At 48.9% G+C, this 25,754-nt stretch overlaps 1 protein-coding gene across 1 annotated transcript in view; it reads right to left on the bottom strand.

Annotated features, from left to right (window-relative positions):
• APBB3 (amyloid beta precursor protein binding family B member 3) overlaps positions 1 to 25,754 on the bottom strand; it is a 31,801-nt gene that overhangs the window by 5,215 nt on the left and 832 nt on the right. Inside the window, exons 2-11 of the mRNA XM_054984856.1 lie at positions 12,332 to 12,510; positions 9,547 to 9,623; positions 8,267 to 8,327; positions 5,124 to 5,270; positions 4,618 to 4,745; positions 4,296 to 4,301; positions 4,096 to 4,210; positions 3,209 to 3,296; positions 2,906 to 2,989; positions 1,460 to 1,575 (exon numbers count right to left, since the gene is read on the bottom strand). Coding sequence (XP_054840831.1) covers positions 1,460 to 1,575; positions 2,906 to 2,989; positions 3,209 to 3,296; positions 4,096 to 4,210; positions 4,296 to 4,301; positions 4,618 to 4,745; positions 5,124 to 5,270; positions 8,267 to 8,327; positions 9,547 to 9,623; positions 12,332 to 12,510 — 1,001 coding nt within the window. The remainder of the gene's footprint in view (positions 1 to 1,459; positions 1,576 to 2,905; positions 2,990 to 3,208; positions 3,297 to 4,095; positions 4,211 to 4,295; positions 4,302 to 4,617; positions 4,746 to 5,123; positions 5,271 to 8,266; positions 8,328 to 9,546; positions 9,624 to 12,331; positions 12,511 to 25,754) is intronic.

Raw genomic sequence — 25,754 nt, 5'->3', positions numbered from 1 at the left:
TTGCCACCACAACACAAGGATCTTCACAGCATTACTCTGTGTATTTGCACAGAAATGCTTTGAAACAATGTGTTCATTTAAAAAGGCATCCTGTTAAACAGAGCTTCTCCCTGTAATATTAAAAAGTTACAATCAGAGTTATGCATAAACCCAACAGCATTTTTTGAAAATAAATTGTTATCCCGGCACTTCTTCGGATCCCCTCCTGTTTTGCTTCCTGTACTTTCCTTCATTTTTTAATGTTACCTCACTGAGCGGTTGAGTAAAATGTTAGCTGCCCTCTTTTCTATCCCTATTACTAAATAAAAAGGCTAGACATGGTTTTCAATGGAAACTGTAGTTTCTCTGAGCAAGATGTCCTCTTCACCTTTTGCTTTGGGATGGGCAGATGGGGATTATTTATTTTATCAATTATGTGCCGCTTTTCCATTTAAAATATATGGAAAGTGACATGCAAAGCACACCTAGAATACAGAAGTAAGGTAAGGAAATCTCCAGGAAGTACAATCATAATTTCCAAATCAAGGCTGGTCAGATCTCCCTGCCCCAGTTCAGTTCCCTTGTGATTGCTAACATTAATAACTGGCGGTATAACTCTTGCTTCAGAGTAGTTACTCTGGAGACTAGGTAGCATTGACAATTTGCATAATTTTTCTGAATGATTCACATTGCAGTAGCTTTCCTTTTAATAATAAAAACTTACGGGCAGGATTTAGCTGCATTTTCTGTTATTAGAGAATTATATGCCAGATAAAATTTAATTCAGTTTTTAGTTTCAAAAGTACATGTGAATTTTTAAAAAAGCAAAGCTGTGTTTGCCATCCCAATCTGGGAATGGTATGTATTGTGTAGCTAATAAGAGGCTTGAACAACCATGAGTGCTGGTGGCTTGTTTTCCAAATCTGTATTAAAGAAATTAAATAAAACAAGGGACATGATCCAGCCAAAGTGAAGCAATTCTACGGACTGATGCAAGTGAAATCATTGAAATCAATTGGACCTCAAAGTACTGCCTGAGGAAGTAGAAGACTGAATATGCAACGCAGCTAAAACTGTGCACCTGCTTCGCTTTTCCCCACTGAAATCTGGACTCAAAAATGCTTTTCTTTGCATGGACCCTACTACAATCATCTACCTATCACGTTTACACTCCAGTTACAACATGACGGTCTGTAATTCACCAGAATAAAATGAGGCAGCCCTAATAGCCATGCACTATAGCAGCAGGTTTAGATGATCAAATGTTTTCCGACTAGAGCTATATCTGCCCTTTGAGCATACACAGAGTTCAGAAATGATTGAGGGAACAGGAAATTGGCTAGAGTTTATAGTCTTCAATTATAGAGTTTGTAGGTCTAAAATGAAGGTTAGGCAAAATAACTAAACCATGACACATCCAGTATATTGGACCAGAGAGATGGGTTCCGTCAGAGGGGGGAAACGGCTGCCATGACCTTACCTCAGTCTGCTCCGCCTGCATCACTGAATCCGAAACACTGATGACAGATGGAATCCACTGCTCATGGCCACGCCTGTCCATCAAGTCCTCGATGGCAGTATTGAGCACATCCATCCCTGAGAAGAAGATTCAAGAAAGAAGGGTGTGAGCCGGAGATTTTCACCAGACCACGTTCTGGATTCCAAGACAGGGTCCAACTGCAGGGAGAACTCCTCTCATGGGTTCCTGTTGGAATTCATGATCACTCCCAGATGCTGAAGGGCCAATACAAGGGAGCCTGTTGGCTCTGCACCCATTTTTATAAGGAAATCATAGCACTGAAGATCTCTAGGGCATTAGCCCTTGTCAGGGATTTTTTCTGGGGAAAGAGGTGGTGGAACTCAGTGGGTTGCAAGCACAGGGGGAAACTCTTGGCAGGAGGTGGTGCCCCTGGTACCGGACAGTGATGTCACTTTGGGTCAGCTGGAACAAGGGGGGAGTTTTTTAAAGTTTAAATCGCCCTCAGTGAAAATGGTCACATGGCCGGTGGCCCCGCCCCCTGATCTCCAGACAGAGGGGAGTTTAGATTGCCCTCCGCGCCGCTGAGCGGCGCGGAGGGCAGTCTAAACTCCCCTCTGTCTGGAGATCAGGGGGCGGGGCCACCGGCCATGTGACCATTTTCAAGAGGTGCCGGAACTCCATTCCACTGTGTTCCAGCTGAAAAAAAGCCCTGGCCCTTGTGCTGCCTCCGCAGTGTTCTGATTGCTGAACTGGAGGAAGACATGGATTTGTTCCTCACTCAGATGAAAAATGACCACCACTGCCTTTGGGTAGCAGCTGAGCACTGCTGATACCCTCCAAAGGGCAGCTTGAGGCTGACAGCGCTGCTCAACTGAACAGGCCCAGAAGACCTTCCACCGTGAAGTGACTGACTAAGATGGAAAGGCTAGTATCCTTGTAAGAGTAGAAAAGAGCAAGAGCTCAGCAGCACCTATAAGACTAACAAAATTTGTGGCAGGATATGAGCTTCCGTGAGTCACAGCTCACTTCCTCAGATACCATGAGCTGTAACTCATGAAAGCTCATACCCTGTCACAAATTTTATTAGTCTTATAGGTGCTCTTTTCTATGGCTACAGACAGACTAACACGGCTACCCATCTTGAAGTACCCTTGTAGTCCACTATAAGATGGTTCTCAAGGTACATTTGGATGGTGCATGATACACAAACTTTACTAAACTCAAGTAAGTCCAGGTCCGGTCAGTGCCGGACAGTGTCAGTGTGAGACCCCCTTCCTTAATGGGAAGGAAGCTTGCAGAATTCCAACAATGGACCCCTTCAGAAACTCTCTCTGCTTGCCCAGCACCAACTCCTCTCAATATTGCGAAGAGCCAACGCTTGTAATAACCTCATTTGTGGGAGCACAGTATGATCGTGGGCTGCAGAATTCAATAAGAATTACCTACCCTTAGCTTTGGACACTGGTAAGCTGCCGATATACAAAGCTTCATATTTCTGGACAGACTCTCTCACGGCATCCATGATGTCAACTGCCAGGAGCAAGAGACAGCACTTCACACTTAACAATGCTCCCAAGACAACATATTAATAAATGTGGTCTTGCAATAGCTGATTTTTCACATAATGCAAAGTTTTTCAGGTTAGGATAAGCAAGGCAGTTCTTTGGACTAAGGCCCAGGAAAAATCTCCCCACGTCTGCTGTAGTTGGGAAAATACAGAGAGATTTTTGGGACTGTAGAACCGGGTACCTTGCAGAGGAAGGTCATCTGGTGTGACGGGCTCCAGTGTGAGAGATCGAGTAAGGCTGTTACTTGCTGCTGCCCGCTCAGCCATAATCTATAACATAAAGAAAAACCATTACAGGTTGGAATTTCTCACTGGGAACTGCCCATCTAAATTGGGGGTGATGGGACTAACCCAGGAAGTGTCGCATTCACGGCAGAGAGCACCAGCACATATCTGATGTCCCAAGAATATGGTCAGAAAACAGGCTGCCAACAGGAAGCATCCTTGCTTTAACAAGTGTTCTGGATGAAGGAAGCAATGTGCTGCCTGAGCCTCTGCCTCTTTACTCAGAAGAGTCCCAAATAAGACCTCCTCCCAAGGAAGCGTGCGTGTTAATTGCAGCTTTCTTTGCAGCCTTGCTCCATCCGAAACAAGGGTGGCCGTCCCACTCTGACAAGATCCCTTTTTTCAGAGGTGTGAAGAACTAAGAGATTTTTTTCAGGCCTATCAGCAAGTAACTGCATCGGCCATCCCCGCCACAAAACGAAAGCAAATTCCTGATGCTGCAGAGCAAGGCTGAAATAAGTCCTGGAGCCAGAGCGAAGTGCTCTTCTTCCCCACATGCACGTGGGTGCCCAAATGAGTAAGGAGCAGGGGGGGGGGTTCTGGGAAAAAAGGTGGTGGAATTCAGTGGGTTGCCCTTGGAGAAAATGGTCACATGGCTGGTGGCCCCGCCCCCTGATCTCCAGACAGAGGGGAGTTGAGATTGCCCTCGCAGAGGGCAATCTCAACTCCCCTCTGTCTGGAGATCAGGGGGCGGGTCCACCAGCCATGTGACCATTTTCAAGAGGTTCCGGAACTCCGTTCCCCCGCGTTCCAGCTGAAAAAAAGCCCTGGTAAGGACGGATACCTTGGAACACATTTCATGCAGGGCCTTGGCAATGGCCTTAGCAGGCACGTTGCAGTGGAAGACATGGCACTTCAGCATACACGTATCCTTGTCACTGGCCACGAAAGCAAAATCCCTGCAAGGGGAAAGGAACCCAGTGAGTACAGATGGGGGGCTCTCCAAGCACAGATCATTTCTGCCAGTGGAAGAGAGGGCCTCACCTGTCCCTTGGTCAAGCGTAGCATGTGAAGGAAGAAAGAAGACTGGTTTAATGCAGAGCCATAGAAGGGGCAGCTCTGTTACAAGCTGGGACTCTCATACAGCGAGAGGATGAGCCAATCATCTTTTTTTCATGAGCAAAGCCACGTGGGAGCAGGACGACAGCAGGATGGCCACTGCCCCCCCCCTCCCCGGAGGGCCTGTGAGTCACAAGGCCTGTGACTCAACACTCCACTTGGCTGCCGAGCTGGGAGTGGGAAGCTGCCCTTGGAACTGAGCCCTGCTGCACAGCCCTCCCCCCCCCAGGGAAAAGCCACCACTCACCGGCCATTGTTGCAGCCCACTCCCCAGACGCGGATGTTGATGATGGGCTGGCTGTGGATGAGGCTGCGGTCCAGAGGATCTACCAAGCTCATTGTGTCCTTCTTCAGGATCATCACCATGTTCTGGCCCTGGGAAGGGAGACTAAAGGACTGTGAATATCCTTATGGAATGCTTCCTCCACACGCTTCTCCCAACAACAGGTTCCCTTTCACAGGAAAGATCTGGGGTGGAGATGTTCAGCCCAGATTATTCGCAACTGTCGGATAACATCGTGGAAGGAAGGGAGTCCCCCCCCCACAAAGCACCTTATCTGTGAGTGCGTTGGAAGGGCAGGAATGGAGGCACGCAACAGGATATGCCTGTCTCCGGCTGGAGAGAGCGGCAAGGCAACCAGAGAGGCTGCCGGTCCAGGAGAGGAAAGGCTCTCGTTGGCAAGGTGGCCAGAGGGCAGGAACCATACAGGCCTCCAGTTCTGGCCTCCGGAGTCCCACGCCTTTGGCACTCACCTCACCCCATCGGTCTGCGGGGTTCCAACTCACACACTTGCTCTGAGAGAGCTGCTGGATGCAGTTATTCACAGCAATGCTGCTTTTGCCGGGGGCTAGGTCCTCCTCTGGAATCTCCACCCAGCCTAAGGAGCGCACAACGAAGCACTAGCAGGGGAGAGACACCACAGTCATTGTAGAGCACGCCCCAGCACGCATACACCCGGCAGCCCTTCATCACTCATCCTCCCCCATCGATTCCCTACGTTTTATGGGAATCTGGACTGAAGCGGGGAACAGACCCAGCCCAGTCCTCTCTGGCCGCTTGGCAGCACTGTGCGGACAAGAGCCTCATCAGATGTCCCGCTCCATGTGGGTGGAGAGGTGCTAGGGAGAGGGCCCTTTCTGCTGGGCCACATCGCTTGTGGGCACTTCTTCCCTGTTAATCATCCCGTCTTTTGTCCTTTTTATGCCAGGTTAAAAGCGTTGCTTTTTGTGCAGGTATTTATGGATAACTGATGATGGTTCATGGGCCAAGCTAGAAGTGATGAATTACACTTGAAGGGCAAGTGAACAGGGAGGAATACATGTGAGTCTGTTCACTTGCCCTTCAAGTGTAATTTGTCACTTCTAGCTTGGCCCTAAGTTAGAAAATTTGGAGAAGCCCCCTTTCGACCAGTTAAAATCCATTGATCGAGATTACTTAATGCTTGTGAATGAATCCTTTCTGCACCTTTTTTGTTTAACATTCTCGTTCTTACGATTAACAATAACAATGAAAAGGCCTCAAAAAAGCACAGCAAGCACTACAAGTTAATTTTCATTACACACCAAATGTTATAATTGTTTGTGACTGCAACTTTTAGTCTCAACCTTGAGCATGTTCCTTCCTGTGTTATGTTATAAAACATAATGATGCCATGCAAAATGTTTTTATTACAGTGACCTTTCTAAATGCTAGTCATGACTAGACATGGGCATGATCTGAATTACGATTTCAAAAAAACCCCGATTTTGGTGTTTGCGCCATCGTGACTCAGCTAATCGGTTCCGTCCACGGCAACCGATCCAGCAGTCGGGGGTTTGCTTATTTGGGACTTGATTGGATGTATCGGTTTCTTTTCGGAATTGCAGACACTCTGGTGCCGGTAATTTATTCCCGGGGCAACGGAGCCAGGGGAATGAGCTGTGTTTGCCCTCCTTCTGTCGCCCTCGAAACACGAATGGAAGCCCAGCTTTCCTTGGTTAGCAGGCTTCCAACCACGGAGCAGCAACCCAGGGGAGGGAGGGGGAAGGGGGTGTTCTGAAGCCATGGGCACAAAGGAAAGGCAAAAGGCAGAGCGGGAGGCTGGGAGGCCGCCCGCGCCGTTCGTCTTTCCCCAGGACAAGGGGCGCGCGGGCAAGCCAGCCACCCCTTGTCCTGGGGAAAGGCAAAAGGCAGTGCGGGTGGCTGGGAGGCTGCCTGCACCGTTTGTCTTTCCCCAGGACAAGGGGTGCGCGGGCAAGCCAGCCGCCCCTTGTCCTGGGGAAAGGCAAAAGGCAGCGCGGGAGGCTGAGAGGCTGCCTGCGCTGTTCGCCTTTCCTCAGGACAAGGGGCGCACGGGCAAGCCGGCCGCCCCTTGTCTTGCGGGGCAGGTGAGCCGAGCCACTCACACTGCCACCAGCTCCACAGCGCACCGGGACAGCCAGCTTGCTGCGTGGGGGGGGGGGTGACCCAGGAGCGCACGCGCACGCACAAGAGCCTGACTACAGTTGCCCAAGGAAGGGCACCTTAATTCTTTTTATGGTGATCTAGCAACAGGGATGTATTGTGGAAGAGCAGCTCTCAAAATGCTCAAACTGTGCTGTTTGCCAGTTCTGGTAAAGTGGGTAGTAATATTTAAAATATCTGTCTTCTGTTGCCTCCAGCTTTCCTAAGATGTTCAAAGTTATTAACTTAACAAATAATGTTGCCCAAATAATGGACAGCGCCTTTGACAGCCCTATTTTAAGCAGAGTTGCCCTTCTAAACCCATTGACTTGAAATCCAATGGACTTAGAAGGGTGTAACTCCACTGAGGATGGCTCTGTTTCTCAATCAAAATATTTCTGAGTAATATAACCCAAAAAATTAACATGGCAGTATTATGAACTGTTCCAACTGAAACATGAGCTTACTAGGGTTAGCTAACTGTATATCAAGCTTTCCCAATCTGTTTTAGGGAGAGGATTGGCAACTTAGGGCTTGTGGAGGGACCCACTGTGATATGTCTGGATGAACTTCAACAAGCCCACCGAACAGTTATTCCTTTGTACTCAACTTTTCAGAGGTTAAAAAACCTACTACATTCTATGTATTGTCGAAGGCTTTCACGGCCGGAGAACGATGGTTGTTGTGGGTTTTCCGGGCTGTATTGCCGTGGTCTTGGCATTGTAGTTCCTGACGTTTCGCCAGCAGCTGTGGCTGGCATCTTCAGAGGTGTAGCACCAAAAGACAGAGATCTCTCAGTGTCACAGTGTGGAGAAGATGTAGGCAGGTAATTTATATCTACCCAGGAAGGTGGGTTTGGGCTGAGTCATCCTGTAAGAGTTTCCCAGGGTGTGGAATGCTAATGGAGGGAGGCTTCACTGTATCCTGAGGAGGTTCTTTTGCATATGGATTGGTGCTTGATATGCTAATCTTTTCTGCAGGGCTATTGTAGGATGTAGAGTATTTATCTCCACACTGTGACACTGAGAGATCTCTGTCTTTTGGTGCTACACCTCTGAAGATGCCAGCCACAGCTGCTGGCGAAACGTCAGGAACTACAATGCCAAGACCACGGCAATACAGCCCGGAAAACCCACAACAACCATCTACTACATTCTCTTGGGAAAGCACCATAAAACGTGTAGTGGGCCTCTAAGCAACTAAAACAATGATCAGGGCAGAACTCGATGGGTGACACATGCTAGGCTCTCCAAAATAAGAGAGCACATGTTTCTGTTGTCTCCCTTCCAGGTCTTGAGGGTTCCACAGAATATCCTACAGTGCCTTCAGCGCGCCAGACCCTGTACAGCCTCCTCCAAGGAAAGGCCTTACCTACGCAGTCCCCTCATCCCCTTGTCCCAAAGAAAAGGGCCTCCTCAGTCAGGCTTCTAAGCCGTGTTCCCCCTGTGCCCCCCACCACCACACCTGACGGTACCTTGGATCCGGGATCTGCGCCAACCTGATGGTGCTCCTCCCCCGGCCATGCCAGTGATGTCCTGTAACCAGCAGAGAAGCAGAGAAGTGAAACGGAGGTCCTGACCCGACAGGGCTTCTTTTCATCTCCACAGCAAAGTCAGAGTGGCACTCATGAGGAATCCCATTAACTTTCTCAATTCTTCCGTGTTTAGAATCAGAGAATCATAGGTTCGGAGGGGACGTCCAGGGTCACCTAGTCCAACCCCCTGCACAATGCAGGAAATTCATAACTACTTCCAGGGCTTTTTTTTCTGGGAAAAGAGGTGGTGGGACTCGCTGGTACCATATGCGCACACGTGAAGCACAATGACATCACTTCCAGGAAGTGATGTCATCATGAAGGGCAGCACCACTCCCCAGAGGATATAAAAACAAAAAATAAAGAGGCCAGGCTTAGCTCTAAAGAATGAGAAGCAAGCTGGCTGGGTTTAAATGCTCCTTTCCCTGCTGCTGTGCAGTGGCAGGGAAAAGGGCATTTAAACCCCTGCGTCAGCTGGAGCAAGTGGGGTAGATTTTAAAGTTTAAATCTCTCTCCGCACTGGCGTGGAGGACGGTCTAAACTTCCTGCCTTGCTCCAGCTGACTTTTGGCAAAGTGGCAATGGGCATTACCCTGGGCATGTAAGAAGGGGCCAAGAGAACTAAGCACTGATGTAACCCTTTCTGCCCTCCCTCTCATGATCTGCCAGGTTCACAGAATCAGCATTGCTGTCAGATGACCATCTAGCCTCTGCTTAAAAACCTCCAAAAAAGGAGAGCCCACCATTTCCCAAGGAAGCCTGTTCCACTGAGGGACCGCTCTGTCAGGAAGTTCTTCATAATGTTTAGCCGAAAGTTTTTTTGATTTAATTTCAAGCCATTGGTTCTGGTCCAAGCTTCTAGGGCAGTGGAAAGCAACTCCACGCCATCCTCTATATGGCAGCCCTTCAAGTACTTGAAGATGGTTATCGCATCACCTCTCAGTCATCTCCTCTCCAGGCTAAACATTCTGAGCTCCTTCAACCTTTCCTCATAGGACTTGGTCTCCAGACCCCTCGCCATCTTTGTTATTGGTTAAGTTGAATTCCCAGTCTGGCCTGGATCTTGTCAACAATGTATTGTTCCTAATCAGACACACAGATCTGAGACACTAGATAACATGCTCAGCTTATATCCTTCAGCCCCATGAGGAAGCCACAGAAATCTTTTTCCCCTGCTGTGATCTACGCATTTGGCAAAGTGGCCCGTGCAGCCAATCCTACCTTCTGGGAAGCAACGCCATCGGGCTTGGGATGGGTCTCTCCATCGGCACACGTTCTACTGTAGCAGCCTGGAGGTCCTGTTGGGGGTGGAGGGAGCTCATGAGAATTCCCTCAGGGTTGATGTTAACTCAGAAAGAATATGGGCACCATACATTTGGGGGCATTTGAGCAGGGCATTTTGTAGAGACTGGCAAAGTGTACCCCACAAGCCAGACGGCGACTGTACTGCTGATTCCTCACACAAATTCACACTGCAGATGGATAGTAATCATAGATCTCAGACAGCGGAAGACTCTCAAGCAGCAAGGAAAAGATTCTGCCTGCGTCTTAGGGAAACTGCTGGCAATCAAATACTGGACCAGTAACTCTGTATAAGGCGGCTTCATACGTTCATGTTGTCCACGGTCAGCAGCCCAGCCCCCGGACTTGCTGGCAGGCAGCGGCGGGGGGCAGCCGGGAGACAGCAGTTCAACCGTTCTGACTGGCAAACAGAGCCAGAACCTGCCTACTCCAGGGGGAATGGGCGAAAGGCCAAAGCCTCAGAAGGCTGGAGGGAGCAGGGAGAAGCCAGCTAGTCCCACCCTCCAAGGGGGAGAGAGGGGGCTAAACAGGCTAGAGGGAAAGGGCCAAGGCAGGGGGAATAGGGACCCAGCAACAGCCCAAACAGAGCCCTTACCTTCCAAGGAGGAGAAGCAGCCACTACAGCCCAGAGCCACACCCTGGCTAGACAACAGCAGCCTGGCTCAGGAGGTGCTGGGAGCCAAGCCCCTCCAGGTGGAGCTGCCACAGGCATTCTGGGGGAGGAGATGGGTAGCCCCGCCCAGCATCAATGAGCAGGCAGCCCAGAAGCTGGCCAGGGCAGCTCCTTGCAAGCAAGGCCAGGCATGCTCAGCAGCACAGAAGCCGGCTGGGGCAGCTCCTCGTGAGCAAGGCCGGGCATGCTCAGCAGCACAGAAGCCGGCTGGGGCAGCTCCTCGTGAGCAAGGCCAAGGAGACCTCAGCTGGGGATGGCTCACAGTCAACCCCACCCTGCCAACAAGGCCAGGAAGCCAAGAAGGGATTAGTGGTAGGAGGGAAACACCTGAGGGAAGGCACAGCTGGACCAAGTCAGGAGAGGGAACAGGCCTAGAAGGAGGGCGGGGCGGGGCAAGGAAACCCTATATAAGGTGGCTGAGAAGAGCTCTGAGGTGGTGGGTGTGAGTAAGGAGAGATGGTGTGGAGTGAGAGCAGAGCAGTGTGAGAGTGGAGGCTTGGAGGAGAGTTCTGGGAGGAGATGATGGAGGATGCAGGGGGTGAGCAGGCCAGGTTGAGCAGGCCAGCAAGTGGACTGAGAGGGAGTCTGGGTGATATATACCGCCCCTCCTTCCACAGAGCAGGGTCCTGCAGCATCCCTGGTGCCCCTCTGATGTCAGGGCTGGCCCAGCTGGGGCCCTGCCCAGTGGCAGCAGCGACAAGCCCTGACACATGTGGATGTGTAACTCCTTCATCTCACACTATTGGGTAATCTATGTAAGGAATACTGTCAGGTCATTCTGGAATGGACACAATTCAAGTATAGTGAAAAGTCCAGTAAGATCTGTAAGACTAACCAACTTTGTTGTAGCATAAGCTTCCGAGAACCACAGCTCTCTTCGTCAGATGCATTGTCAGTTTTCGAGATGATGTATCTGATGAAGAGAGCTGTGGTTCTTGAAAGCTTAAGCTACAATAAAGTTGGTTGGTCTTAAAGGTGCTACTGGATTTTTTACTATTTTGCAACTACAGACTAACATGGCTAACTCCTCTGGATCCACAATTCAAGAAGGCCAGAATCTATACTGTTTTCTGATGATGCATTTGACGAAGAGAGCTGTGGTTCTCGAAAGCTGTCACTGCATCTGAAGAAGAGAGCTGTGGTTCTCGAAAGCTTAAGTTACAATAAAGTTGGTTAGTCTAACGGTGCTACTGGATTTTTTACTATTTTGCAACTACAGACTAACACAGCTAACTCCTGTGGATCTACAATACAAGAAGGCCAGAATCTATAGTGTTTTCTTCTAGACAGCAAATTCTGTGAAGAACTACAAGAACTACAGAGCCAGGTCCTAATGAAAAGTAGTTGAGTACCCCTATGGATGAGCTGGTCTTACTGCAATAGATTTAAAAAAATCATTATGGAAAATCAATAGGTCTTAGAACTGATTACGTTAAACTTATTTTATCCTGGACGCTTAATGGATGGCCTCATCCGATGCTGACTAATGTCATAGTCCTAAACATACTTACTTGGAAGCACTTATCTATTTTTATTTTTACACTGTAAAACATTCAGTCTGGACGTCTTACTTTTTTTCTTTATTGAATTGGGGGTGGGGGTACCATAGTTTGCCTAGGGTGCCGAAAACCTTGGGCACCACACTAAGCAGAGTTACACCGTTGAAGTCAATGGTCTTAGAAAGGTGTAACTCTCCTTAGCCCGGCACTCTGATTTATCTCGCACATGTTCATGCCCTCTGAACGACATCATCAGTCTTGGACGTCACCTGAAAATAATGTCATTGTTGCCCAATGGGACCTAGATCACATGGAAGCATTCGAATATATAAATGCTGTTGGATGACTGCTGTTGGATAGTAGGTGAATCCATGGTTACTCTCCATTGAGATTTATGCTACCATGAGAGGGTTTTTTTTTAAGTGGATAACATGGAAACCACCCTAACAGAGAAGGAAGAGCAATTATTGTTTTATCTAGGTTTTTATCATTAATCACATAGAGAGTAGTGATAATGTGCAAAGAGCTTTACCGTCTCTACAGATGCCACATCCCCACTGGGTGCCAAACCAGCGGTGCAAGATGGGTGTTGCCACTGGGTGGTGCCTGTGGGCACGTGCCAGTAGTAGGTCCCTGAGGAATCGCGGATTTTCCTCCATCCTGGTGGAAGGTCAAGATCTGCCTCCAGATTCTGGTCATTCCATAGGTTATCTAAGGACAGCAGAGAGGAGACAGCATAGATAGATCGCTTACAGACTTTCACGGTTTTGCGCCACTGATAACATTTGCCCAATCCCTTTTCTACCCTGGTACTGAAGATCCCAGGATGCACGGCAGCCCCTCCTTTTTCTTCCTTCTAGTTTGAGACCTGGCCAGGGACGACCACTGTCTGGGTCATTTCCTAGCGGGGCAGCACTCAGTGACTAGTTGCTTCAAACTAGGCCTTCCATGGGGAGGGGTTCTCTCGCTCTCCTTTTTTCAATATTTATATTTTGTGCTTCTCTAGGTATATTTAGCTGCATATTTATAACAGCTGAGCAGAACGTCAGGTCTTCAAGCAGGGAGTTCTGTGGGGAAACTTCTCGTTGTTGGTGATCTGGGCTCTTGGGCCCTCCTGGCACATTCTGTTCTGAATGTAAAAGAGGCGTCAGCTCTCGAAGCAAGCCTTGGTAAGAACCATCCACCGCCGCCCCATTTGGGATCTGTCCTTGCACAATACATCCCTCTGAACTCAATCATGAGTGCAACCTGTATTTCTCACTGCAGTCCATTCCCCTGCTCATTCTTTGTCACGTTCAAAGTAGCACCAAATTCTGTTCCTCCTCCTTTTTCAACGAGGCCATGCTCAACGTGTTTCTCCTGCTAATTTTGTTGCCCAAATCTGACACAAATGCTTCCTCGCTGACCTTTCCTCCTCTTCTATTTCCCTTTTTTGGCCAGTTCACAACACCCCTTGTAGATTTTCTGTGCTTTTGATCATGCCACCCACCTCTTTATATTCTTACATGGGCTCAGATTAATAAGGCCTTGGAGCACCTGCTCCTTGGCCAGATCTCTACCCTCTCTAATAGCACCTGCAATGTAAATCTGTATATGCCTCTAACACATGAAGCGGCCATTGGTCCCTCAAGGTCAGCATTGCCTGCTCGGACTGGAAGATACTGCAAGCACCTTGTTCTGCCATGGGGTGTGCGCGCGCACGTGTGTGTGTGTGTGTGGAATTTACCCAGCTGGTCCAAGTCTTAAGTCATTAGCTCACTTTGAGGATTTCACCTCTCGTTTTATTCCAGACCCACCCCTGCTCATAAACTTTTAGGATTCCCTTTCACTATCAACAGCTGCTTTAGAGTTGAGAGTTATACTTGTTTAGAAACCTACAAATGAGAAACTCTTATTTCTGCCATCGCTCTTCAAATTAAGACTTGCCCTCCATACCACAACAGATGCAAGGAAATCTCACTTATTCAGACCCAGGCATGCATTTCTGTGTTTTCCTTTTGTATCATGGTAAGCAAGACGGTTTACAAGTAGGTGCAGAGACCAAACACATAAAACCAATTTCAGTAAAAAAAATTGATTTGTATCAGAGCCAGTTTGGTGTAGTGGTTAAGAGCACGGGACTCTAATCTGGAGAGCCGGGTTTGATTCCCCACTCCTCCACAAAGCCAGCTGGGTGACCTTGGGCGAGTCACAGTTCTCTTGAGCTCTCTTAGCCCCACCCACCTCACAGGGTGATTGTTGTGGGGTAATAATAACACTTTGTAAACCGCTCTGAGTGGGCATTAAGTTGTCCTGAAGGGCGGTATATAAATCGAATGTTATTATTATTATTATTATTATAAGCAGATATTGATTATAAAAAGAAAAAAATGCAGCTGAGCAACATTGACTAACAACATCTGAGCAAAATGAGTAATACCCATATCCTCGCTCCCCAGGTCTAAAGCTGCTACACACTTCTTTTGCTGGGGAATAAGTAGGCAGTATAATCTAAAGAATTCAAGATTTCTGTTCAGATTCTATAATATCTCTACTTTTCTCCACCGTTTTGTTGTCCTTCTTCCCAACTCATCTCACCTCTTAAACAATTCCCCAAATTTCTCCATCCCCTTTTTACCAAATGATAGCAATGCTACTGTATAAACCAGGGCTTTTATTCTGGGAAAATAGGTGGTGGAACTCACTAGGTTGCCCTAGGAGAAAATGGTCACATGGCTGGTGGCCCCGCCCCCTGATCTCCAAACAGAGGGGAGTTGAGATTGCCCTCCATGCCGCATTGCGGCGTGGAGGGCAATCTAAACTCCCTCTGTCTGGAGATCAGGGGGTGGGGCCACCGGCCATGTGACCATTTTCAAGAGGTTCCAGAACTCCGTTCCACCACGTTCCAGCTGAAAAAAAGCCCTGGTATAAACCATCATTCCCATCCCCGGCTGCTTAATGGAAAATTACCAACTAGATTCTAGAAGGTTCTTTGCAGGCTTCACTGCTGGCATGCAGGAAGTGGGGGAGGGGCGTTCAGGAAACAGCTATCGTTCTTCTGACTACCTCTATCAACATATGAGTTGATACCTGCTACCATGATAGACTTCCTTAAAGCTAGATGGAAAAACTTGCTCCACAATATTTCGGCTACCTGTAAAGTTAGTTTTTGTTTAGCTTTTGAACATTAACAGACTATATTCAACATTCTCTTAGCCAGGGCTCATTTCGAGGGGGAACGTGCAGGAACGCAGTTCCAGCAGTTCCCCAAAGAGGTCACGTCAGGTGGCCCCACCCACCTGACTCTCAGGTATTTTGGGCCTGTTTCAGCCTGGATTGGGGCCGAAATGGCCTGGATCGGGCCTCTGACGGGTGGTGGATCACTCTCCCACTCACCAGTGGCCCAATCCTGACCATTTGGGACCCCTTTTCGGCTACTTTCAGCCCCTTTTTGCCATTTTGGGCTCAATTTCGGCCCTGAATGGCCAGGATTAGGTCCAAAACAGCCAGGATAGGTGATGCCAGGGGGTGTGGCATATGCAAATCAGTTATGCTAATGACACACTTCCAGTGATGGCAAGGGGTGTGACATATGCGAATGAGTTATGCTAATGAGTTCCTCCAGCTTTTTCTACGAAATTACCTCTGCCCTTAGCAAAGTTGCACATTTTTACATAGATACGTGGGATGATGTATCACTTCATCACAGGGAAGTATATATCACCTGCATAAGATTTACTTACTTACTTATGTCATTTTTAGTCTGCCTTTTGTCACTGAGACTCAAGGCGGATTACAAACTGTGAGATTAGTGCCATCAGTTTCAAGGACATTTCCATAAGCAATGCATCAGGGTGTGTGTGTGTGTGTGTGTGTGTGCACGTGCGTGCGTGCACGAATTTGCAAAGATAGAACATCAGCGGAAATCCAATACAGAGCTGAAGAAACGCTGAAATAGAGAAGAAGCAATTCTGAGACTACCATATTAAACAACATAGAACTATCCAGTGAGATCATACTTAAAGCAACAGAGAGCACATATGGCATCAGGAACTGTTCTGTAAAGCAGTGGCCTCAGAACCACCGGACCTGGGAAGACTGTTGTCCACGCTGGCTTGAATCATGAGTATGCTGTTTCCTAAGACTGTGTGATTCAAGTTACTAGTATTGACATTATAGATTATGTGGGAGCTCCCAGAGCACTGCTCCATTGATACAATTCTCAGATGTAAACTTAGAAAAGAGCACTGAGGACCAAGCAAGCACTAGGCAGAAAAATGAATGAAACGCAACTTCTAAGTGAAAACATAAGAAATGAAAAAGGCCAAGGAGGAACGAGAAGGAACTGGTGATCAACAAGTAAAGTCCAAGAGCACTTTAAAAATTGCCTTTTTCATTCTTGGCCACGGATCCACCCCCTGGCTGCTGTTCCCACTTTAAAAGCAGTAACAGTTCTTTAAAAATTGCTGCAGGGCTCCCGTCTGGATTGCTCAGATGGCCTCTTAGCATCTCTTGTTCCCTCCCCCCCTCCTCCACCTTTTCAGGTGCTGAAACAGCAATGGGAGAGGGACTGTTTTGGCACCTTAAAAGGCACAGGGGGAACAAGAGCATCTGGGGCTGCCACGTGCATGAGCTGGATCAGGGCTCCACATCAATTTTTAAAGAATTACAGCAGCTTTTAAAATGGCTGTGGCAGCCATGAAACGGATCCGTGGCCACTGTCACTTGTAGTTTGCCCCCCCCGAAAAGGGTTTCAGATGTGCAAAGTCTAAACAAACACATTTCAGCCTCCATTCATTCCACATTCTTGAGCTCAGCCATAGAGGATGGGCGAGGTGAAGTCCTCAAGCACAAGCAAGAGCTGCAAGATCAAAACTTGTGACCTTCTCCTATTCACACAGCAGCCATCTAGGGTCACCTTCAATTGGAAACATCGCCCGTGATGAATGATCTGCCGTGTCAGCCTCACTGCGGCAGGTATCTCAGACAGAAGAGACAACCAGGTGAAGTACAGATAGCCCATGGAAAGACTTCTTTACTTAACGAGTACTGAAATGTGAGATTCACTGCCAGAGAATATAGTGATACAACAAGAAAAAGAGTTGCGGAATGAGTAACCAATATTGGACAGAGAAACCCTCATCAACTATCCAGCTAGAAACGTAAACAGCCATAATTCAGTAAACCGAATCCTTAAGAAAAACAAATTGAAATTACAATTTCACAAGTTGACGTCTCATATAGGTGTTACAATACACACTTTATGAAATGTTGGCAGGACGATGCTAAATTATTGCTGTTTACATTTCTAGTTAGATAGTTGATGGGGGTTTCTCTATCCAGTATTAGAGAATATAGTGATAGCCTCAGGCTTCCAAGAGGAAAGAGAGCTGACAAAGAGAGCTGTGGTTCTCGAAAGCTTACGCTGCTATAAAGTTGGTTAGTCTTAAAGGTACTACGGGACTCTTTACTATTTTGCAATTACAGACTAACACGGGTAACACCTCTGGATCCTTTTCCATGAAGCTACAATTCCCCCAAGAGTGGGGAAAGAGAGTTACCTCCACAAAGGTAACCACAGCTTGGCAGAGGGGGATTTAAATCAAGGAAATTGCATGAGAGGGAAGGGTGACACCCCCCCCCCACACACACACAGCGCCATTTCCCCAGTCTTAGGGGAGGAGCCATGGCCCACCGGTGAGGAGGTCAGATGGTTCCTGGCTCAGTCTCCAGTTAAAGGGCGCAGGTGCTGGGAAGGAGCCCCTGACACTTGCAGGGGCTGTACAAGCCTCTCACTCATAACCATTCCCCACTTGGATTTTTGCCTCCTAATCACAGTGGAGAAGATACAGAGTCCTTCCTCCTCTGCTGGGAGAAAAACAGCTGGGGGAGAGCAATTTTGAGGGGATGAATGGGCAAAAGGGGGAAAGGACAGAGCACTCGGCCTCCTCCCTTAGTTGCTGTTTGGTTTTCGAGTCAGGAGATGGTTTGCAAGCTTCCTGCATATCATCTGTTCTGGCCCTCAGACTTTGGGACCTGAATGCAAATAACGTGTTCCATGTTCCCTGGCTTGACTCATCATCCGTCCCATGCCCTCATTCAGAGACTGCAGGCAGCAGCCAAACCTTTCTCATGCCGAGTGCAGTACACGCCGTGAAACTGCCCGTTTTCTCCACAAGGAATGGACAGCCTACCTTACAGGGACAAGCATGAGAGGTTTTGAAATGTCTAACGGGGAAATGATGGCAATTTGAATACAGCCTCAATAGCCAGTAAGGAGGAGCCCATTTTCCCTTGGAAATCCAAGCGTGTAGTGCCAGCAACAGAAGGCAAAGCCGACTGTGCTCCTGGTGTAGGGCGGCCAGGTGCTGTGGCCGTAACTGGATCTGCCCCAGTGCACACCGCTAAAAATATCCAAAGGTCAACGTGCCCCTGCCGCTTTACTGTCCTGTTGATTCTCCCAGCACAGAGTGAACCGAAGGGGAATAATTCATCACTGGCACTTCGACTCCACCTTGCAGGCTCTGCTTTCTCTGCTTGCCCAGCTGCATTTCAATTCAATTCAATTCCCTTTATTGGCATATAATAAAAGAGAAAGAAGAAAATGAATAAATAAATAAATAAATAAATACAATAGGACAGAAAATAAGGGATCCCCACTGGTCGGACCCCACAGTAATATCACACTAAGTAAAAAGGAAAATGTACACTAAACACTAGGTATTATAAACTCGTGCTCTTAGCTTGCATACATGTGCTAGGAACTCGGCAACAGAACTAGCTGCATTCTCTTCCATCAGGTCTTGCCCATCCTTTGGAACTGGCTGCCAAAAACAGCAGCACAGCAGGGGGCACATTCTGCCCACAGCATTCAATGCACAGAGGGGCCAACCCACCCCATTCCTGCCACACACACACACACACACACACCCGACTGCCAGCCTGTCCCCGACTCCGAGAAGACTGTGTCCCCTGCACCAGCAAGCTTAGACAGGGGCCAAGGGCTGTTCTCACGGAAGGCCACTCTGTGTGCTGCCTGTCCTACTTAAAATAGCTCTTCGCAGAGAGTGAGATGCTGTTCACAGGCAGTGGCCCAGCGTGCAGTTGGAGCGGTTTTCTTCCTGTTGCGCATAGCGGTAAACCTGTGCGGTAAACTGCTGACTGTGAACAGTGTGAGCCTGTCATTCGGGAGAAAGTGGCCTCCATGCAGCAGGAGCAGAGTGTGTGCCTGCCTCCATCTGGACTGAAGCCAGAGCACAGTGCAGAACTCAGCCATGAAGCGAGTAGAGAACTCTCTCAAGTGCCGACGAGCTTCATCCAACTGCCTCCTTGTTGATTCATCCAAAATTAAGAGTTGGGACTTGTTGACTTCTTACCACAGCCCTAGAACTTCATGATGGAGTTCTAGGGCATGGCGCGGAGGGCAATCTCAACTCCCCTCTGTCTGGAGATCAGGGGGGCGGGGCCACCAGCCATGTGACCATTTTCAAGAGGTTCCGGAACTCCGTTCCACCGCGTTCCAGCTGGAAAAAAGCCCTGCTTCTGATGAAAAAAAAGTGACTAGGCTCTTTCAGCCCGTGCTACCTGCATTGCCTCTGTGAAAAAGGCCCGGTTCACATTAAAAGTGCTGTGGATGAGGGTACACACGCAGGCTTGCTCCCACGCCCCCCACACATCCAGCCTTATGCATCAGACCCTGTGTGAACAGGCCACAGAGTCCCAGAAAAGAAGCAACTTTGATTTTGCAAGCTAGGATCTGTCGGGACCCACGTCAAAGCAGAGTCATTCATTTTCACAGCCTTCCCACTAAATTCCACAGCTAAAATCTCATCTTCGAACGGCACAGAACGTCATCTTAACCTTCCTCCTCCCCACTACCGCAAACCGCTAAACAATCACGCTCATGCCAATTTAATCAAGGAAATGCATCTTCCACAGATGGGATTAATCTGGCCAGCGCAGGCTACAGCTCGGTGCGTCTGCCTCCTCCCCCTCCCCTTCTGCCCAGGCCGCCCAATGCTGAAAGGGAGGGAGGGCTTAAGAGCAGAGCTGCCAGCAACTTTCCTTCAGTTGTTATTTGGAAAGAACTGGAAGCGTTTCCAGCTCTGGGAAAAGGCAGCAGATGGGCACCCAAAAAAGCTGGGAAACTGGGAGGGGGGGGGCTGACTCTGTTAGCAACTAGGTTCTTTCATAAAGCCATCTTTGCAACACAGGATCTAATCCTTAGCTTGTACTGCCAGGAGGTTGAATCACCAAAGCCCCTCCCACTACCTCCCCAAACGTGAAGGGACATGAGGGTGTATGGTCCACCCCGTCCAAGATCCATGTTGCTGCCTCTTCCTAAGGGCTTTCATAGGACAGAGCAACATCAATGGAGTTACTGGGGCTGCCAGGAGCAATCTTAGTGATTCGGGGGCCCTGGGAAAAGTCCAGGACGGGCCCCAAACCACTGCCCCCACACTGATGCCCTCAGGGCCAAGCAAGGGGTGGCCCTCTCCCCATGTGAGCTGGGTGTGACCACCAGAAGCCCGCTGTGGCACAGATTCAGGTTGCCAGATTGGCCGTGTCAAGGTAAAGGGCCATCTTCCAAGCTAGACTGAGCTGGATGGAGGCATTTTTTGCCGCTGCATTGACTCGTTCTTCTAGCATCAGTGCTGGAGCCAGTATAACTCCTGGGCTTTTAATTGAGTCTGCAAGGGTCAGCCAAACCCCACTGGAAGTGGGGAGCACAGTATTCTTCAAGATCTCCACCATCCCAACAAACATCATTTTAGTCTTCTCTGGGTTCAGTTCCAATCTGTTCACTTTCAGCAATTTGACTATAGCTGTCAGGCAGCAACCCAGAATCTCTACTGTATCCAGGGCTTTTTTTCAGGGGGAACGCAGGGGAACGGAGTTCCGGAACCTCTTGAAAATGGTCACATGGCTGGTGGCCCCGCCCCCTGATCTCCAGACAGAGGGGAGTTGAGATTGCCCTCCGCGCCGCTGAGCGGCGCGGAGGGTAATCTCAACTCCCCTCTGTCTGGAGATCAGGGGGCGGGGCCACCAGCCATGTGACCATTTTCTCTAAGGGCAACCCACTGCGTTCCACCACCTCTTTTCCCAGAAAAAAAGCCCTGACTGTATCCCATGGTGATTTGGATAGTGTGATAATAGGGCCAAGCTAGAGGCGACGAATGACACTTGAATGGCAAGTGAACAGACTCGCATGTATTCCTCCCTGTTCACTTGCACTCCACACAAAGTGAACTTTTTAAAAGTAGCAGGTGGATAACCACCTTTTTGAGAGACTGGAGGAAGGTGCCTTGAATTAGTGAACTCAAGGACTCATTTTATGTGGTCTTTACATGATTCTATCATCCAAGATGGGCAAAGATCTATTGCACAAGTAGTGGTCTTCTCAGTTGCCAGGATCCTGTCAATACGCAACACTAACTGGGTCAAAGTGGTCTATAAGTGGGCCAGGCGGTGTTTGCTGTCTCGCACCCTCTGTTTAGGCCATTACATGGATTCAGCCCTAGCGATGCTAGGTGAGCTAGTCTGGACAAGTTTGTGCAAACATTTGACTATGGAATCTTCCAGAAGAGATGACCAAAAGGAAACCATGCGGCCAACCTAAGAGGGAAAAGATTATAACTAGGGATAAAAGGATGATACGATCCTTTTCCAATCCTGTTGCCACACTATCTACCAGTATACCTTGGTCAGAATGAATGTTGACAGGTATTGAGGCTCGCCGATTCATTCTACCATCATTTCTGCCACTCATTCTTCATGGCTGTCATCCCCAATTTCAGCATGTTCCTGCTTGATGTCGGCCCACCAGTTGCAGAGCAAGAGTGACCAGGGGACCACTAAGTTTGAGGTGAGGACTCAGTTATGTGGGAAATCACAGGGGTCCACACCAGTTTTCTTGAAAACAACTGGGTTTTTTTTTTCAGCACTTCACAAATCTCGTCTGTCTGCTCTTTGGGTCCATCATCAGGGATTATCTTTGGGAGTGCCACAGGAGCGCCTCAGCTTCTTCTGATGTCCAGCTACTCACTTGGAGGCACATGGTATTCAGTGCTGCTCACACCACGCTTCCGAGTGATTCATGCTCCAAGATTGGGACCTCCAAGCCCCACGTTGTACCTCACAGTTGAAAGTGGGGCTAGGTATGAAAGGCTCAACTTTCAAATAATGTTTTTTGGGGGGGGGAAATAAGAGTTTTTAGATCAGAACTCATTCACGTAATTTACATTGTATCGCAGGTATAGATAGTCACGTGCTGTGGCTGAGAGTGTTCAGGTCTCTACCTGTACCCTTTGGAGCCACTCTTCCAACACCATCACATATTCTGCTGGTTCCAGCAACCACCCAACTTCCTTCCAATGAGAGTACTTGGCCTATTAGTAGGTAGCTATAGAAGAGATCAAAAGGTGCCTACTCCAAGGACTTCTGTGGGGTCTCCCAAATGGCAAACAAGTTAGCTTGTGGTACAGATACCACAGCTATCTCACATATGCAGGAGGTCCTTCAAGGCCTGCTTAAAACATTCAACCAGCCCACTAGATTGTGGATGGTACGGAGGTGAATGTTGGGTGCAAGATTTCAAGGATGCAGGTTAGTCCTGCATCTGATGAAGTGAGCTCTGACTCTCAAAAGCTGATGCCGGAATAACTCTGATTGGTTATTAAGACATCACTGGACTTCTATATGTAATTTTGCTTAGTCTGTTAGTTATTTCCCAAGCCACACTGGCACACGAGAACATCTGAGCCAGACTCTGGTGACCCTCAAAGCTCTTGTGTTTCACAGAAGGAAGCTGAAGGTTGCTTGATCAACAATGACCAACAGATACTAATAAGCCCAAAAGCAGGTCTGAGTGCCACAAAATCTATCACAAGGTGACCAAACAGTGTGCTTGGGAGAGCCACAGCAAAGCCAGAGGCATTCCGGACAAGAGAAGGAAATCCTGAATATCCTGGAAATGAGAAGGGGAGATGTAGTACTGTTTATAGTTTTGATAGCCCATCTATCAGTGACTGCGGCCATCACACAGTGTCAGCTTGCAGCACCTACAGACGATGACTGGTGGAATTCCTCCCGGGATCTCACCTGCTTTGTGAGCTGCCACCAAGATCCTGCATGATCTTCAGCCAGGGACCGACCATCACCCTTCAGATGCCCACCATTTTCCTTTCAATCTCTGCCACATTTCTGTGGAGTTGGTTCAAGGCTTCATCTGCCCCCCCCCCATGTCACCTTAAGTTTGATAGCCCGGTTCTCAGGTTCCTTGGATCCAGCCTCCCCCATGCTGGTAGATTTGGGGATCCTTGTGGGTGCTCTGGGTTCCTCATGTTCTCCCAAAGGCACTCCCAGCTAGGCTCAGATGTCTCAGCCGTGTATTGTTTCCCAGCAAATGGATGTCCTCTTTGGGGGCTTCTGGCTTATGCATCCCCCAGACTCAGTTTGGGTCAATGAGATCCGAAAACAGTTGCTCTAGCTCCGCCTTCCTGGCCTGCCACATCTGTCACTGGTTTAAGACATTTTAGGAGGAGATCTCATAATAGGTTCAGGAGAAGATGCCCTTCCAGAAGAGCAAAGCCCAGAAACTTCCATGAGGCATTTCTTCAGTGACCTCACAACAGCCCAGTATTTCCTCCTGGAACCCATCACGGCCATCTAAATCCATACCAGCTAGGCTTGGAACCCAGCCTGGGCAACACCAAACTGAAAGGTGGCCAGGAGCCAGACCCCACTGCCTAGGAGGTGCCCAGGAAGGTCTTCTCCCTACGCCACTCGGCCTGAATGTTTCAGCAAGAAGGGATGCGAGGTCAGCTGAGCTCATCCCTTTACACTATTATCTTCCCTAGTCTGCCACCAGCCTGGTGCCTGACCATCAACTAGGCCCACAGGGACACATTCATGGGTTTCAGCATGTGCGTGGGCAAATTCAGGTTCCTTGGCCTTGCCTTACTCCTTCCGTACTACTCTACTCAGGAGTCTGCCTCGCTGTCAAAAGGCATAAATGGGAAAGGGCCTTCTTGGTTGTGGCACCAAACCTTTGGAACTCCCTCCCCAGGGAGATCCTTCTCTTCCCCTCTATTGCTGTCCTCCACCAGTGAGTGAAGACATTTTTGTTCTGTCTGGTGTATGGCCAAAACTGCTCTTGACTCTCCACCCTGTTCTTTGTGTTGTGTGTTTGTATGGCCATATTTACTGAATTGTTTTAATAGAATGTAAATGTTTCAAATCATTTTAAAATGTTGCTTTAAAATATTTATTAGTGTTTTAATGTTTGCTGCCTTGCTTGGGGACCCTGTTTTGGGTGTAAAAACAGCATACAAATGTTTTCATAGAATCACAGGCTTGGAAGAGACCTCTAGGGTCATCTAATCTAACCCCTTGCAAAATGCAGGAAATTCCCAAATATCTCCCCCCACACAGTGACCTTTGCTCCATGCCCAGAAGATGGCAAAACTTCATCAGAATCCCTAGCCAAACAGGCCTGGAGAAAATTGCTACCTGACCCCAAGGTTTGTGATTGGCCTTACCCTGGGCATGTAAGAAGAGGCCACAAGAACTAAGCGTGAATCCTTCTGTTGCAAGCGGTGGGGGAGTGTGTTGTGCATCTATGGACATGCTTCCGGTCTGATTATGTTTATGCCCAGGATGAAGTGAGTTTTTTTCTACTCACGAAACGGGTTAATAACAATTTGCCTGCAAACTCCCGTCGGCGTCTATTAAATAATCATTTCTACTCTGGACCGTGAAAGAACAAACACCTTGCACAAGTCTCCCTTCCCACCGGCTTTTTTCACTGTACTCAGCATTTGCACTTTAAAATCTTCAAACATATTCCGGATGATGAAGATTTAGTTTATAAATGGATGGACTTTGAGATTTTGAAATTGTGACGAGTTGGATGTTTCATTGGATGGACTTTGTAATTTGTAAATGTATTTATGATGCATGTTATATTTAAGTAGCACTTTTGCACTTTGCAGTTTGAAAAAAAAATACATAATTAATTTCTAAAATCTTGGTTCCCCGGGGTGTTGGTTGTCCAGAGAGTGTTTGGCAAGTGGGTGGAAAGGAGCCTTGGGCATAGTTCCCAGAGCAAAAAATCCTAACAATTTTCCTTGGCCCTTTCCTTGCCCAGTTTTAATTCAGTTGATAATCAGCTACACTCTGCCTTAGTCAGAGAATTGGGCAGACTTTCTTATCCATGCCGTAGTCCAACAGGAGGAGGAAATGTCACTGTCTGCCTGATAACATACTGTCTTAAATTTCCAGTTGCAGTGGGCCTACAATCCATTTCTCAAAGCAGAAGGGAAGGCCAGCCCAAAATATAAGGATCTGATTCTCATCCCCGTTTCCTGGGATTCAGCCACACTCCACGAGGCTAAGCCCCAACAGGGCCCAGAAAGGGCGGCTCAGTTTTATTCCCTCTGAGCTCTGGATGATGGCTTCCAACAGGAGGAAATCTCTGGAGGAAATCCCACTCATTCCCAGCCCCAGCCCCCAGAAGGAACTCCTGGGCTCCACGGGGAGGCGAGACTAAACCCCCGCTGGAGCCAGAGGGATCTGCTCTGAGCAACGAGCTCTCGGGGCCTCACAACCGAAGTCTTCTGCAGACACCCAAACCTTGCCAAAGTTGAATGGCAGAAGGCGAAGCGCCTGCCCAGCGCGGCTCTCCGAAATGCCGCCCTTCAGCACCACGGACAGCGGCCCGAGCCGCGCAAGGGGAAGCGGCTGGAGGGACCCCGAGCCGGCCGGCGAAGCCCCCCCGGCGCCCCCCCCCGGAGCTCCGCCGCCGCTTTCTGCTTCTCGCCCGGAGCGACAGGCGCCCCCCCCAACCCTCCCGGGGCCCGCGGCCCGAGGGGGCCGCGACGGCCGAGCCAACCGCCCGCCCGCCCGCCGCCGCCTCCTGCGCTCCCCCGCGCCGGCCCCTCAAGCCCGCCCGCCCGCCGCCAGCCCCGCCGCGGGAG

The sequence above is a fragment of the Eublepharis macularius genome, chromosome 7 (genome assembly GCF_028583425.1).
Source record: "Eublepharis macularius isolate TG4126 chromosome 7, MPM_Emac_v1.0, whole genome shotgun sequence".
Taxonomy (NCBI): Eukaryota; Metazoa; Chordata; class Lepidosauria; order Squamata; family Eublepharidae; genus Eublepharis; species Eublepharis macularius.
This window is presented reverse-complemented; position numbering and strand designations above follow the sequence as displayed.